At 51.5% G+C, this 14,726-nt stretch overlaps 4 protein-coding genes across 4 annotated transcripts; 3 read left to right on the plus strand and 1 right to left on the minus strand.

Moving 5' to 3' along the window:
- Nucleotides 1-456: 456 nt before the first annotated feature.
- PG986_011689 (uncharacterized protein) lies at nt 457-1,371 on the minus strand (the record flags this gene model as incomplete). Its single annotated transcript, XM_066847911.1, has 3 exons — nt 457-950; nt 1,046-1,279; nt 1,368-1,371. 3 exons carry the CDS (start codon nt 1,369-1,371, stop codon nt 457-459), a joined length of 732 nt encoding a protein of 243 aa, XP_066694607.1.
- Nucleotides 1,372-3,939: 2,568 nt separating this feature from the next.
- On the plus strand, nt 3,940-4,264 carry PG986_011690 (uncharacterized protein; the record flags this gene model as incomplete). The annotated part of the gene is made up of 2 exons (XM_066847912.1): nt 3,940-4,047; nt 4,127-4,264. The coding sequence occupies 2 exons, from the start codon at nt 3,940-3,942 to the stop codon at nt 4,262-4,264; spliced, it is 246 nt and encodes an 81-aa protein (XP_066694608.1).
- A 467-nt stretch (nt 4,265-4,731) lies between these two features.
- On the plus strand, nt 4,732-5,443 carry PG986_011691 (PUA domain-containing protein; the record flags this gene model as incomplete). The annotated part of the gene is made up of 2 exons (XM_066847913.1): nt 4,732-4,745; nt 4,867-5,443. 2 exons carry the CDS (start codon nt 4,732-4,734, stop codon nt 5,441-5,443), a joined length of 591 nt encoding a protein of 196 aa, XP_066694609.1.
- Nucleotides 5,444-10,703: 5,260 nt separating this feature from the next.
- On the plus strand, nt 10,704-11,763 carry PG986_011692 (uncharacterized protein; the record flags this gene model as incomplete). The annotated part of the gene is made up of 2 exons (XM_066847914.1): nt 10,704-10,718; nt 11,140-11,763. The coding sequence occupies 2 exons, from the start codon at nt 10,704-10,706 to the stop codon at nt 11,761-11,763; spliced, it is 639 nt and encodes a 212-aa protein (XP_066694610.1).
- Nucleotides 11,764-14,726: the final 2,963 nt, after the last annotated feature.

Here is a 14,726-nt window from a genome sequence, read left to right on the forward strand (position 1 = left end):
TCAGTGTATATTGGCCTTTGTGTGAATTCTGTACAATTGCTTCTATAAACAAACATCTCGTACAATGGTATTCAAAGTATAGTAAACCGTTTCCGTTTCTATCGATTATTTGGTTTCCGATGATCCCCGTGGCCGTCCAACCCTTTCTGGGCCACACATGTCCACGTTGCAGCCTTTCCTTCCCCGTAGCGTTTTTTCATTCCAAGTAAAAATCACCTCGGGGCACATTAGCACACCAAGGGCTGAGACATGGCGTTCGAAGCCAAGAGAGAGTTCTCCGTATGCTTCCCGTTCTCCCCCTTGCTTCAAGGCGTGGTTTTTTTGTTTCCCCCTTCCTCCGCCTCCTCCTCATCCCCCTACTTCAAGAAGGGGGAAGAAACCGCCGCCGCCGCTGCAACCTACTACCGAGGCTGCTCATATTTATCGTTCGGGTAGCTTGGTCCAGCTCTGCGACTTCTAGCCGGCAAAGGGGTTGGGACTGTCGCCGTGGCCGCCGGCGGTGCGCTGGCTGGCGCTGCGGGCGGTGTCGCGCATCGAGGGCCCCGAGGAGACGGCGTTGGCCTTGGCGATGGCGGCGGCCTCGGACTTGGCGCGGGCGCGCTTCTGGTCGCGCTTGTCCTTGCAGCAGAGGAAGAAGAGGGAGCCGACGGTGAGGGCGAGGACGACGGCGAGGAAGATGCCGACGACGGCGCCCGACGTCGTCATGCCGTCCTTGCGGAACATGCAGATGTTGTTGCCCGAGTTGTCCGTCATGCACATGTTGCCCTGCGCGCACACCATCGACTTGGTCATCGTCTTGGTGCAGTCGTACATGTCGTCCGGCTTGCACGAGCTGATCTCGACCTCGGTCTCGGTCGAGCAGGGCGAGGGCGAGGCGTCGGCGGCGGGGGCGCCCGTGGTGGCCGCGGCGCGGATGTAGACGTCGGGAGCTTGGGTCAGGGGAGTGGGTCCTACAGCATTGACCGTGTTCGTTAGCTTTTTTTTTCTTGTTTCTCCTTGTCTCGGGGATTGGATGGCAGCTGTCAGTTGCCAACGGTCAACTTACTTGGAAGGGGGTCAATGCCACGACGCTTGAGGTCCAGGTCGGAGCCAAAGTGTGCGTCGCACCAGGCGATGAGGGAGTGCGTCTCGCGCTTGGACTCGTCGGCCGTGCAGCCGGCGTCGACGAGGCACTGCTCGACGATGGTGGCCGAGTCCAGCTGGGGCACGCTCTCGAAGCAGCCCCGGAGGAGGGACTGGTTAAGGCCGCGGCATTTCGCTTTTTTGTGCCAGGTCGACACTCTTGAGGTGAAGGCATGCCGATTGGGCAATGGTGGCCGAGACGAGCGACGGCAGGAGGGCCAGGACGGTGGCCGGCAAGGAGGAACGCATGTTGGGAAAAACACGAAGCGGTCAAACGAAACGGTTGTTTGGAGGTATTGTTGTTGACAAGTGTCGGAAGTCGGAAGGAGATGCTGCAGGTGATCTTAGAGTTTCCCTGCTCGATCAATCTCGCGTTTTCGTGCTGCTGTTTGGTTTGTTAAGGCGGTGGGTGCAGTGAAACACACACGGGGGGGATCCCAAGGCTTTTTCTTTCGCTTCTTTTTGCCCTCGACGAGTCAGGATGGGGGAACGGAGAAAGGGTAGCGACGTCGGGCTGTACGGCTTTGACGATGGGAAGTATCCTCCTGTATGCCCCAGTAGCAAGCAAGGGAAAAAGAAGAGATCGTGATGGGAAAAGGAAGGATTGCCAGGAGGACAAGTTTATTTGTGGAGAGAGGAAGGAATGGGAAGAGGAAGACGGCAGACGGCAGACGGCGCTGAGCTCAGCTGAAATTGAATGGCAGATGCTGGCTGTTCAATGCTAGGTTAGCAGCGAGCAAAGGCGGATGGGGGGTTTTGGGTCAGGCCGGTCCAGCAGAGCGAAGCAAACCAAGCAAACCCAGTCCCTACCCGGTCCCAGTTCGTTCCAGTTCTACTACAGTAGTATTCCCATCCAGACCCTACAGGTCGTAGCGAACCTAGCGAACGAAGCACTGCAGAAGTGCTCATGCAGGTCTTGGGAGGCGGGGCTGCCACGGGGCTCAGGCTCAGGCTCAGGCTCAGGCAGACAGGCAGAGAGGCAGAGAGGCAGGCAGGCAGAGAGGCTGCCCATGTACCCGACGCCGCATTGCTGTACTGGGAGTATACTTTGGATATGCAGTATCGCAGTATCGCTTCAGGAGAAGAAGGCCTTTTCTTTGTGCTGATTCGATTGGCTGGCGAATCCCAGTTGGTTCCCGTCCTTATGACAAGTGCCCCTGCTCCATCTCAACCCCATCCCATATTGGGGCTAATGCCTTTAAGGCTCGTGCTGGCGCTGCCAATTGGGCCTATTCTCTCCTGCAGGCTCCGCCGCTCCAGCAGATGAAGTGGAGGCGCCTGCATTGGATCTAGCCGGAAATGAGGCAGTGCTCGACGTGTGCTCCTGAAAGACTCTGATGAAGACTGACAACCAGCAAAAGACCGCCAGATTGCGATGGGGATTCTGCCACGGGAGGCCAATCTGCGGCGTTGCTTATTTTTAGTTGCATGCATTCGAACCTGTCTCGTATATTTTATTATGGAAGTGTGGCGGTATGGATGTATGTATGTCTGGTCTGTCAGTTCCGTTCCCAATTGTCAACAACGATCGTCACTGCTGCTACCGATTTGACAAGACATCTATCTACCTGCCAGCCGAACTTGCCCAGAAATAGGGGTGGTGTTTTAAGCACTGGGGGTTTCCCCAGTTAACCTTCCGTGGCAGCATGGCGCCGGGAAGGCAATCTTTCAGCCATGTTTTGGCCCTAGCAGCCTAGCTAGTTCTGGGCTAGACCGCCTGGCCGCGAGTCTAGGAGTTAGCAAGCAGCAGCGGTGCTCGGTCGGGGGTCGGGGAGATAGGCAGAATCCAGACAGCCAGATAGGGGGTAGCGTAGTAGCGTAGCAGCAAGGCGCCCCCGTCCCTGGACAGTGGAGTTTGTTGAAAAAGATGTGGCTGAGTCTGTGAGGCAGTAGGTAAGCAGGCTCAGCACCTTCGCACGGCATAAGCTTTCACGATGGAAGAGATCAACCAATGTCGCTTACATCGTACACAGCCTGCCTCTGTCCTACACTCGGTTCTGCGCTGAGCTGGCATTATCAAACACTGATGCGACTGAGATCAGATCGATTGACCAGTTGTGTTTCAACCTCCCGCCATCCGTGTCAACTGAACGGGTTCCGTTGTGGTACGAGTTGTCGATTGCCACAGCCGGCTTCTTAGTTTCCATGAAAGTAGGTGTGCGCGCACCCACCGAACCAACAACACACCGTGGGGTCGTGTCGTTCATTCTGACTTGCTTATTCGCGCTGTGTATAACTCGTACTTATATGTAGGTCATATGAAATAAAAACCCGTTTCATTCTTGACCGGGATATACGCAGGGTATGTGCTCGAGTGGCTGGGAGGCCAATAACAATCAATCTAGATGCACGTACCGATCTGATAGTGACATGGATGGTCGGTAATGCTCAATTCAGTCTGCCCTGCCAGCCTGTAGATAGACGCCAGTGCTCGATCGAGTTCTCGGAGATATGATTTGCCCAGTTGGCAAGCGACCATGTTGCATGTCGTATCACCTCGATTCGATGTCGGTATTGAAGCTCTGGTTTGGCCGTGGTTAAGCGGGCACGCACACGTGATAATGTCAAAGGCCTAGATTGATGGAAGCTGCGCAAGCCGCCTAACCTACCAGGTAAGGTTAGGAAACAACATACGTCATCAGCGATGCGGCAACGTGCCAACGTCCCAGTTTCGAACTCTTGTTAAAAGAAGAGAGTATCCTCACTCAGTCTTGGACTTCATCTTCTCTGCAACCCTTCATCAAGAATCTACAGCACCTGCAAACCGCAAGACAGAAGAACTATCGCTCACCAAGACCAAACCAAACATCACTCAACATGCCTCTCGTCGTTCCCGGAATCTCCTCCACCTCGGGTGACAAGACCGAGGAATGGACCAACAAGCTGGTCGGAAAGAAGGTGTCTGACGAGGCCCACAGCGAGGTCGTAAGTTTGCACTCTTTCTCTCTCCCATGGTATCGCATCCCACGAGGACATCCCGCAGGCCTAACTTTCGGTGTTGTAGAACTTCTGCAAGAAGGATCTCCCTCAGGAGTGCCGCGTCATTGAGCCCGGCATGATGGTCACTAAGGATTTCAAGCCGGAGCGTCTCAATGTACACGTGAAGGAGGACGGCACCGTCAGCCATGTCCAACACGGTTAAGCAACTTGTGTGGGTGCCGGAAGCACTCGAAGATGCACGCCGGAGATTGTCTCCCTCTACTTCATGCCATGGGAATGGAGTGACACACGTAGCATTCGACCACGGCAGAGCCGGCTTTAGCTTAGTATTTTAGTCGACTGAGACGAGCAATGAGATCACGATACCATTGATCAAACATTACTTCTCCTCTTATCGTGATGTTCTATTTGATGTACTTCTATTGAATGCGTACAAGGAGGCCTCTGGTGATCTGTATCTCTCTCTCTCTCTAGTGGGCGCGGAATGAGGCCGCAGCTTCTGTGTGCCCCTCCCCAAGCGTCAAGATGGATTGCGGGGCACGTCGTTCCAGGTGCCCCTCCATTGAACTTTGGGAGCTGCTATCCTACTCGACATACCAACTTCTCTGTACATATACCCAACAAACCCACGCGACGCGACCGTACAGAGTCTCGTCAATTGCCGCCAAAATGTTCAAGAAAGAGTAAGAAGCTCTATCTCCCTCTATCAGAGATCCCTCAACCCCCCCCCTTCCCCTACCCTGCAAACCTCGAAGGACAGCGCCCCCAGCTAACGTCGGAATTTTCCCTTCCCTCTTGCTACAGACTCCCCACGGCGCCCAAGTCCAAGCTAAAATCGAGCGTGCAACGCGCGCTGCGCCAGTCTCTCCTGACGACGTACCCGCTCCTCGAGCATGTCGTCGACGAGCTGCTGCCCAAGAAGGGCTCACTCGAGGCCATGAAGCTGCCCGACCGCTGCACCCTGTACGTGCTCGAGGGCGAGCCGCTCTTCTTCCAGCACGACAAGTCCGACGTCCTGCTGCCGCACCTCAAGCTCGTCCACCGCTTCCCCGCCGCCTTCCCGAGCATACGCATCGACCGCGGCGCCATCCGCTTCGTCCTCTCCGGCGCCACCCTCATGGCGCCCGGGCTCACGAGCCCCGGCGGCCGCCTGCCCAGCGGCAAGGGCGGCGAGCCCGAGGGCCTCGACGAGGAGGGCCACTGGAGCCGTGAGCTCGAGAAGGGCGAGCCGGTCGTCGTTACGGCCGAGGGAAAGCTCGAGGCGTGCGCTGTCGGGATCTTGGTCGAGAGCACCAAGGTCGTCAAGGAGAAGGGCAAGGGGCCCGTCATTGAGGAGGCGCATTGTCTGGGCGATGGCCTGTGGAAGCTGGGTACGGATTAAAGGAGCCGCTGTTGCGACAAGTACAAGGCTGTCACTTCATGACGAGATTATGATGGAGAATGAGACGGCGAGGGTATCAACGTCTGCCAGAAACGAGAGCGTCCTGGGTTTGAGAAGGCTGAGGAAGGTCGATTGGTCGCAGTACCAGTAGCAAGACACCACCAGGTTATGTCGCCATTCCGACCATACCCTGACCCGATAATCACCATTCCCGTGACGCATTCTCGGCAACATGGCTTAGGGGAGGCATGGTTATAGGGCCTCATGCGACGAAATGATCAGACCAGACTATTTTCGTAGCAAACGCTTAATGGCATCAAAAGCGACTGTTGCCTGCAATCTTGAAATTTGGTGCTGTATCACACCCTACATGAAGCCATCTCAAAGTAGTACAATGGCCTGACGCCAGGTCCAAGTCTGGACAGTTGTACGGTATATATGAAGCTGTATACCCTGATCATGATACTGCCCATGGCTACAAGTGTAAACCCAGATACCCCCTTGGGAGGGTCGAAGCATAACACCAAAGTGAGTAAGGAATCTGGATGCCAGTAGTAAAGATATTGGTCAAGGGCGAAGTTAGATACAGCCACCCAGTCGGCTTCCCCAAGTCCTTTCGTCCGAACTTCATGAGCACTATTACACTCGCTCTTTCCCATAGTAGTCCTCTGCTTCGTCCGAACTTACCGGGTGAGATATTCAAGACAAAGATGTTCGTCCGATATTTCACTTGCTCAGCTCGCCCTTCCTACAATGACAGTGGGTGAGTGTGTAGCCTCCACCGACATATAACCATCTTCTTGCACTTTATACTTGGTCTTACGCCATACTGGGATACATATCCCAAACTTGGGATGGTGGCAAAGAGCAGTCGCCATGAACCTCCAGTGGTTTTCTTCACACTAGTGTTGACCAGTTTGAGGTCGGTATACTCCTAAACTGATAACTCAACAACAATAGACACCTCGTTAGATACTATTTCAATGTATCCCAAGTGGAATCGAAAGACTGAGGACTCGTCCTTGCGGAAGTTCCACTCAGATTTAGCTATCCGTCGTTGCTTTCTTTTCTTCGTTAATGCCGTATATTCACAGTTTCGTCCGATCTTCGTCGATTCCCTTTCTATTCTGTGCTCGTTCCTTCCTCCTCCCCAAGCCAACCACCCTGTTGGATACTCTCTCTAGCTGTATCACAAGCTGAATGAAAGCTTGGAGAGTCGTTGTTCTCAGAACTCCTAGTAAGCCGAGCTGTCCGTCGTGGTTTCCTGTTCCTCGTTCATTCCGTATATGCGCGGTTTCGTCTGATCTTGGCTCCTTTTCACCAAATGCTCGTTCTTTCCGCCTGTCCGGACCAGCTTCAAGTCGCATACCGGGTTTCTTCTACCATCTATTCTGAATCATGGCCTTGTGCTCGTTCATGACAGCTCATAAATGCAATCTGATATAAGTGTGTGGAGTGTCTGGCTTGGTTTGCATAATCCCAAAGAACCATAGTTGTGGAAGTACCTATGCTCGATCGTCGTTGCCTTCGAAAAGCCAATTTGAAGTTGTATACTCTATTTCGTCCGATCTCTGTCGCTTCCCCTTTTTCCGTGTGCTTTTTTATTTGTTCCTTCTACTCACAGTGGAATTCAATATGGTTAGAGTAGTTGCTGAGTTGGTATAGACGTCTGATATGAGAGAGCAGTCTCTGTGCTGGTACCAAGTGCTTGATCGTGGTTGCCTTGAAGCGCCCATATGACAATGTATACTCTATTTCGTCTGATCTTCGTCGATTCCTTTTTTGTCTTGTGCACTTTCGTTCCTTCCTTCCAGATCAGACTCAGCTCGTATGCTTAGTTCCACCATGTCACCATTGCCAACCATGGCCGTTTCCAAGTTTATTACTGCTCACACATGTGACTCATTATCAAGTCGGTAATTGCCGACTTGGCAGGGACGTCCAATCATGTCTGAGGACATCATCAAGTTGAGGGCGCGAGTCCACTTGGCTAAAAAACGATGACCTTTCCAAGGAAGTTACGAAGTTTCAAGTGCTTGGTATCTCACCCTTTGTCTGATGTATGCTCGTCGATGTAGGAAAGTGCGAAAATGCACGTGCTTCTCTGTTCAGCAATGTGAGCAAGGCAAGACCTCCATAGCAAATAGTGCAACCACATTTCAAGGAAGCGACGGCTCGAATACTGTCTTCGCTCCATCACAAAGCACCACCTAGCCTGTAAGTCGGAAGAAAGGTATGAAAGACAAGGCCGTATGTAGTTCTCAGTTCCAGGCCTGCCTAGGGGCGTCACCAGACTGACAGGACGAACGACTAGACTCAAAATGATAACCTGTTTAAAACCATTATGAAGTGTAAGGTGGCTAATATCTCACCTTTCGTCAGATGCATCAGTAACTGCCAGTATTTGATTATGTGCCACAGAATTACGTAGTTTCCAGCTCACCTATGTGAGCCTGGAAGGTCTTCCTTGGTTGAAAGCAAGTTGCCGAGGAAGCGACGAGTAGTAACATGGAATACAGGAAGCGACGACTAGTAACAATACAGGAAGCGACGACTAGTGAAAATAAAGGAAGCGACGAGTAAGAGCATGACCTACAGGAAGCGACGAGTAGTCAAAAGTATAACCCGTGCTGCACTGTGGTCAGCACTCGCTGATCAAAGTGTTGACTTTCCTTGATAGCAAGTAGCCTTCTATTTAGATAACACCCCACGAATGATAAGGAAAGGCATGTATTGGTCATCGAACTGAGTCGAAGTGACAGGCTGGCTCAATCCCGACACAGACCTCTCGTATGCACGTGCCATCTATCCCTGAGCTCAGACCCCTATCGCTGCTACAGTATTCACGCTGATGGCGACACTGGCCCTTCGTTAGTCATAGAGCTGGAGGTCACGTCACCGGGCGCCGAGTCATCTGGGTCTGACTTGCTTTCCATCTTTGGCTCCCTGGCCTAAAACATTGTGAAGTGATCTGATTTGGTGGACTCCCAGGGCGGGATTCGCCAGTAGTAAGTATTGATGGGGTTTAGCCACGCTGTGCTCGCGCCACCCGGCCTGGACCCTCATACCGTAGACAGCCACGAGGTTCCGGTTGTATCAACTGCGGTGTCGATACTCTATCATCAACAGTGGCCTGCTTATCACGAGGATAGGGGCATGACGGCATATGTGCACCCATGGAGATTAGCTTGTACCGAGCATGAAAACGATAAGACCCATGTACTGCTGTTGACAATATGTAACTCGAGTGGAATGATGGCACTTCCTTCCTTCTCAAAGCACTCGCTTGGCCTGGAGATCAGACGAAAAGTATTATAATGATTCTCGGGGGCCGGGTGGAAAGTAGATGTTGGGGTCGGATGGTGTCGGTGACAACAGTTGATAAAGGCTCTCTATTATTTTAATAGATTGAAAGTTTAAGGAAGCGACGATGCAGAAGCGAAGGACCAGAGGAAGTGACGATGTAGAAGCGATGATGTAGAGGAAGCGACGATACAGAAATGACATTTGAAAGGAAGCAACAATGTGGAAGCGACGATTGAAGGAAAGCGATGATGTAGAAGCGACGTTAAAGGGACGGTTCCAGGCAAGCGATAATTTAAAGGAAGCGACGGTTTAGGGGAAGCGACGAGCCTCTAGTAAAAGATAATGATGACTGGTCGGTTGGCGACTTGCTCTTCCCCAGGTGACCACTTGCCTTGCAGATGGGATGATAGGTGGCTATGGAATACAATACATCGGACGAACCGTACATTCCCCTTGATATGTCGGTTGACATGTGACATTGTGAATCAACTGGTGAATCACAGATGAACATGGCACTGTTGAGCCCAACTCCTGTAGTCCATGTTACACAGAACCTGGCCTCTGGAGTTTGAGATCAACCAATCTCCTCCTATCCAGTGAAAAGGGGGAATGTCAATTGTGCCTGTGTGGTCTCAGTTATCCGAGCTCTTGTGGTTCAACATGCCCTCAACAGCGTGTTGAGACAAAGGAGAGCTCGAAGGAATCATTGATGGAGGCAATCAAGGAACACCTCGGGATGGCGGCAGAGATAATCGCGGTGTTGTTAGGTCGTGTGTTGCGGCGATATCGTTGGTCGAAGGGATCCCCAAATGGTGTTGGCCATGAGAGACTTCCACATACAGCCTCATGGGTGGGAAGCGACGTTTCACCCCTGGTGACACTATTCGCTGTGGCCTGAAGGGCGCTGGGCTCACACGATAGTCGCAATGAAGCTAACTCTCCTATCAGCTTTGACCCTCCTAGGGTGTCTCTTTGTTTCTCCGAGACTATGAATCCTCTGGCTATTCGAGCAGTATGCCTTTGATAGAGCTAGTCTTTGCAAGTATAGTATTTGGCTTATTGAGGTGGGCGATGGCTTAAATATCCTTATCGGGTAGCAAACACGCTGAATTTCTTCGGTATTCTTCGCCGAATATTTAGCTTTCTTCGACATTTTTTCGGCGAATATAGATTGTTTTTCGCTATTTTTCGGCGAATAACTAATTCTTTTTCGACATTCTTCCGCAAATATTCCGCTTTCTTCGGCAAGTTGTATTATCGTAGTACGCTTCGTATTATTCATAGTACCGATTAAGTTTCAAGGGGAAGAAAAGGGGATCACATGCCTCGATCTGGGTGCCCCGTACAAGCTAGATCCGCTGTACGTGGTCAAGCTATTGCAGGTAGCCGGAGACGGAGGGCGTGTGTTGGCGTCGATAAGGGAAAGGGGTGACGGCGTCGACGTGGGAGAAGGGCAATATCACCGACGAGGGAAGGAAGGCCTGGCGACGGGGTCGACGAGGGAAGGAGGGGTTGCCGTCGACGAGGGGAAGGGGCGCCGTTGAAATCCGGTTTGAATGGAGTGATTACGTATTCCTCGCTCGTTGGCTTTCGTTTGAAATGGAGCAGACACACGTGCTTTAGCTATTGAATCCAGCTTAATATGGAGTCAGTATGCGTTCCTTGGCCGTTGTGTTTTGTTTGAAACAGAGTTGATCCGTGACGCGGACAATTATTCTGCTTTATTTTGAGTATTTTGCTACGGCTGGCCTGCCAGTATTATAGCAGGGCAGGAAAATCGGACTTGGGCGGTCAGTCTGCAAGTGGCCCCAAGAGGTATATCAGAAAGCTTCGAGGCGATGTTCCATGGGATAGGTTGATCAGCAATACGCAATCCTTAAAACACACCCGAACGGCCTTTTGGTACTCCCACGACGAATTTCAATGATATGAAAGGCCGCGTGCTGGCCTGCTAATGCCAGCAGGTCCAGTGAGTGTCGACTGCAACCTACAAGTGTACGGGCTGTGTGTTTTCAATATCAGTCAAAAGGCAAAAGGAAAGGGAAAGCCAACAAGTTACGGTGCGGAAGACTGCAGCTCACTATCATAGTCACGGTGCATAGTAAGAAGACCAAATGCCAGATGCCATATTGTTTGTCTCAATTGATTTTCGTCCTGTATACATGCCAGACGATTGATTTACCCTATTACCCTAAAACGCCAATGAAAAAAAAGAAAAATCAAAACCCTTGAATCCCTGAAACCTTTTCGACTTTGCAATTACCAATCTTTCTTCCAAGCAGGCGGACACACAACACAAGCTGTCGACCTTTTCACTGGGGGAATCGGAAGAGTGAGAGGTCCGCATTGCTGAACGTGGTTCGCTCAAAGACTTCGCCACTGATGTGCAGGCGGCCGAACATGTACATGGCAGCAGTGGCGACGCGGCGGGCCAGGTCCTCGTCAACTTGCGACTGGAACGTCTCCCAGGCGCGGGCGGGGCAGTGGAGTGCGATCAAGTTGCCGAACGCACGCTCCGGGAAGCGGCGGTCCCGGATGTTCGAGCACTTGTACGCGATGAACGTGTCGTTGATCTCCATCAGGTAGCCTCGGTGCAGTTCCATCTGGAGAGAGTTGTCCATGCAGGGGATCGTGGTCTTCCAGTCCGTCAAGCGGTTGAAGTGCTTGGTGATCATGGTGTTGAGGCGGTCGTTGACGTAATCCTCTGCCATTCGGTACTCGGCGAGGGCAAGTGCACGTACAAGGATTGGACCAGCGGAGCCGCGGAAGTTGTACTGGTCCTCCGGAAGCTTGGTTGCACCGTACAGGACCAGGAAGAGGATTATGTGGGCTTGGAGCTCGAACTGGCTGTTGGTCTCGTTCTCCAGCTCATACTGGACAACATAGTGATTGTTCTTGTTCTCCAGCATGTTGAGGGTGAAGGCGACGTGGAAGGCATGACAGCCGGCCAGGAGCTCACGGTGGACGTTGATGTGGTTCCCTCCGACGGTAATGACAACGGTTTCCCTAAGTGAAAAACCAAATCTATTAGTTAAACCTTCTCGCTAAGAAATGCGTAAAAAGCCGCCCCGGTTAGATCTCGATTATGGCTTCGGCGATCCCCCCTCCGATGGACTCAAATAGTTTCTTCAAACCAGTCGGCGATCTATCCTCCCTTGGGTTACTTACTTGCGTGACAACATCATATCATCGCCGATGCGGAAGTCCTTGAATATATGACCGTTGATGGCGTAGAATTGGTCAGCGTTCAAGCCAGGCTCCGGCTCCGGCTTGCAGGTGGAGCCGGTAGGGACCATGCGGACGATGGGGAAGTTGTTAGAGTCCTGCAAGTCAAGTGACATATCAGCTATCAGTACCAAATATAGGTTGGGAAGGGAGTTCAAGTATCTCGAAATATACTCGGTGGGCGACTATACGCTGAGTCCGAAAGCGAGTATATGACAGGGTTGGCTGGTCGGTGACGAGTATAGAATCGAGGGCATGGTCCGTGCGCCAGTATATGATGGAGATAGGGATACTTACAGAAGCAGACATGGTGACTGATGAGTGTGAGATCTTGATGAGCGTGAGAGCTTGATGAGCGTCAGGACTCGATGAGCGTCAGGACTTGATGGACTTGATGGGCGTCAGTACTTGGTGAGTGTAAGGGCTGAATGGAAATGTCAAAGGATACCGAAACAAAAACAGATTGTTGAAATGGGAGTGAAGGAGGGTGAAGGGAAGAGATTGGTATTGACGAACAAGATGACTGGTTCTGAGGCCAAAACAGCCTTGTGAAAAACAAAACAAATCGAGATGGAAGGATGACGATGAGAAACAAGCTGTAAGGTCCGCCAGAATATTTGAAGATGAAGTTCCTTACCTTGCGTGTGGACAGCCGAGTATTAGGTGAGGACTTGGTGAAATATATCAGAGGATGCCGACCTAAAACAGGTTCTCGAAATGGAAGGGAATGACGATGAAGAGTGAAATTTGGTGTTGAGAAAAAAGATCACAGAGTCCCTTACCGAAAGGCCTTTATGGAAAATAAAATGAATGACGGTGGAAGGGTAGTGTTGAGTATATATGGATAAACAGTGAGGCTTACCTGGAATATTTGATGGCCAAATTGCTTACCTTGCGTGTGAAGACCTGGATATATGGTGGGAGGTTGACGAAAGAACACCACAGGCAATGGAAGTTGTGGTTGATGTGATGGCCAGTGATTATTCCGCTAAGGCTTGGAGCGGTTTGACGATGATTTTTTGGCGGAGAGCGGAAAGTGCAGGTTTGGTGAGACTTGACGATGATTTTTTGCCGGAGAGCGGAAAGTGTGGACTTGCAGAGACCTAACGATAAATTTTTGGCGGAAAGCGGGAACTGCAGACTTAAAGAGAGTTGACGATGATTCTCTGGCGGTGAGCGGGTATTAGAAGGGAACACGGTAAATCATAGAAGTTGCGGCTAACGGGATGACTGGTGATTATTCCGCTAAGGCTTGGAGAGATCTGACGATGATTCTTTGGCGGTGGGTAGGTATCAGAAATCACAACCGAGTTTGGTGGCAGTAGATGACGATGTTTTGGTTGAGAGCGGGTGGTGAAGTGAAGTTACGGCTCGGGGAAGGTTCACGATGATTTTGCGGCGGAGAGCAGGAATTAGAAAGAGCAGGTAAGACTTAGAGAGGGTTCACGATGAGTTTTTGGCGGTGAACGGGTGTTAGGAATCATAACTAAATTTGGTGGCAGTAGATGACGATATTTGGGCAAAGAGCGAGCGGTGAAGTGAAGTTCCGGCTTGGGAAGGGTTCACGATGTCTTTTTGGGGGAGAGTAGGAAGTGGAAAGAGCGGGTTAGACCTGGGGAGGGTTCACAGGGAATACTTGACGGAGAGCCGGAAGTGAGACGTCTAGGGTGGGTTCACGATATTTCTTTGACGGAGAGCAGGAAGTGAAAGGTCTGGGGCGGGTTCACGATATTTCTTTAGCGGAGAGCAGGAAGCGGAAAGAGCAAGTCAGTGTTGAACATACCACAGGGACAAAAGCTAATGCACTGACAATGACTCAATAGTACATAGATATATGTCTTATTAGAACTAACTCTCCCCTAATCGTCACCTAGTGGCGATCCCCCTAAAAGTGCTCACGAGACTATGCTTCCTCTGACTCTGGCTCTCTAGGTCAGGCCCTGTACACTCCCATTGAATAGGTCTATATAATGATAATATCTACCTATGAAATGCTGCCTACGACGGGGTTTGAACGAGTGGCTACGGAAGTCGGGAGGCTATGTAAAGTACAGAGCAAACGCTCACCGGGCTCATAACCTATTCAATATACCATTAGGACAAAAGCCGATGCACCCATAATGACCCAAATAGTACATCGGTATATATGTTGTGAGAATCAACTCTCCCCTTAGACTTGGGGAGCATTCACGATAGTTATTTGTTTTTAACGGAGAGCGGGTAGCAGAAGTTGGATTCGGGTTCGGGTTCGGGTTCAGGTTCCGGGTAAGGTTTAGGTTCCGGATAGGGTACAGGTTTGGGATCAGGTTCGGGATCAGGTTCGGTGTCAGGTTCCGGGTAGGGTACGGGTTCGGGTTCGGGCTCCGGCTCCGACTTGGGCTCTGGCTTGGGTTCCCGCTTGGGCTCCGGCTCGGGTCCGGGTTCGAGAAGGAGTAAGAGTGATCAGAGACGGAGTACCAGGAGACGGATTAAGCGGGGAGGAGTCACCAGGGAAGAAGCGACCGGGGAAGGAGCGACCGGAGTTTGGAGAGGCTTGGCGATAATGTCCTGATGGAGAGCGAATATTGGAACTGCAAACCAGAATTCACGACGCGGAAGGCACGGAGGTAGGCAGATCGGTCCTTTGTATCAATGTTTAATACCCACAATGTCATGTCACAATGCGGAAGGCATAAGGGTTAGGCAGTTGATGCCTTGTACCAGCATCTAATATTCTCGCATGTGCAAGGCGATTAAAGAAATGTGTTGCGAT

This window comes from Apiospora aurea (assembly GCF_038362705.1).
Source record: "Apiospora aurea strain CBS 24483 chromosome Unknown utg000008l_segment0_segment0, whole genome shotgun sequence".
Classification (NCBI taxonomy): Eukaryota; Fungi; Ascomycota; class Sordariomycetes; order Amphisphaeriales; family Apiosporaceae; genus Apiospora; species Apiospora aurea.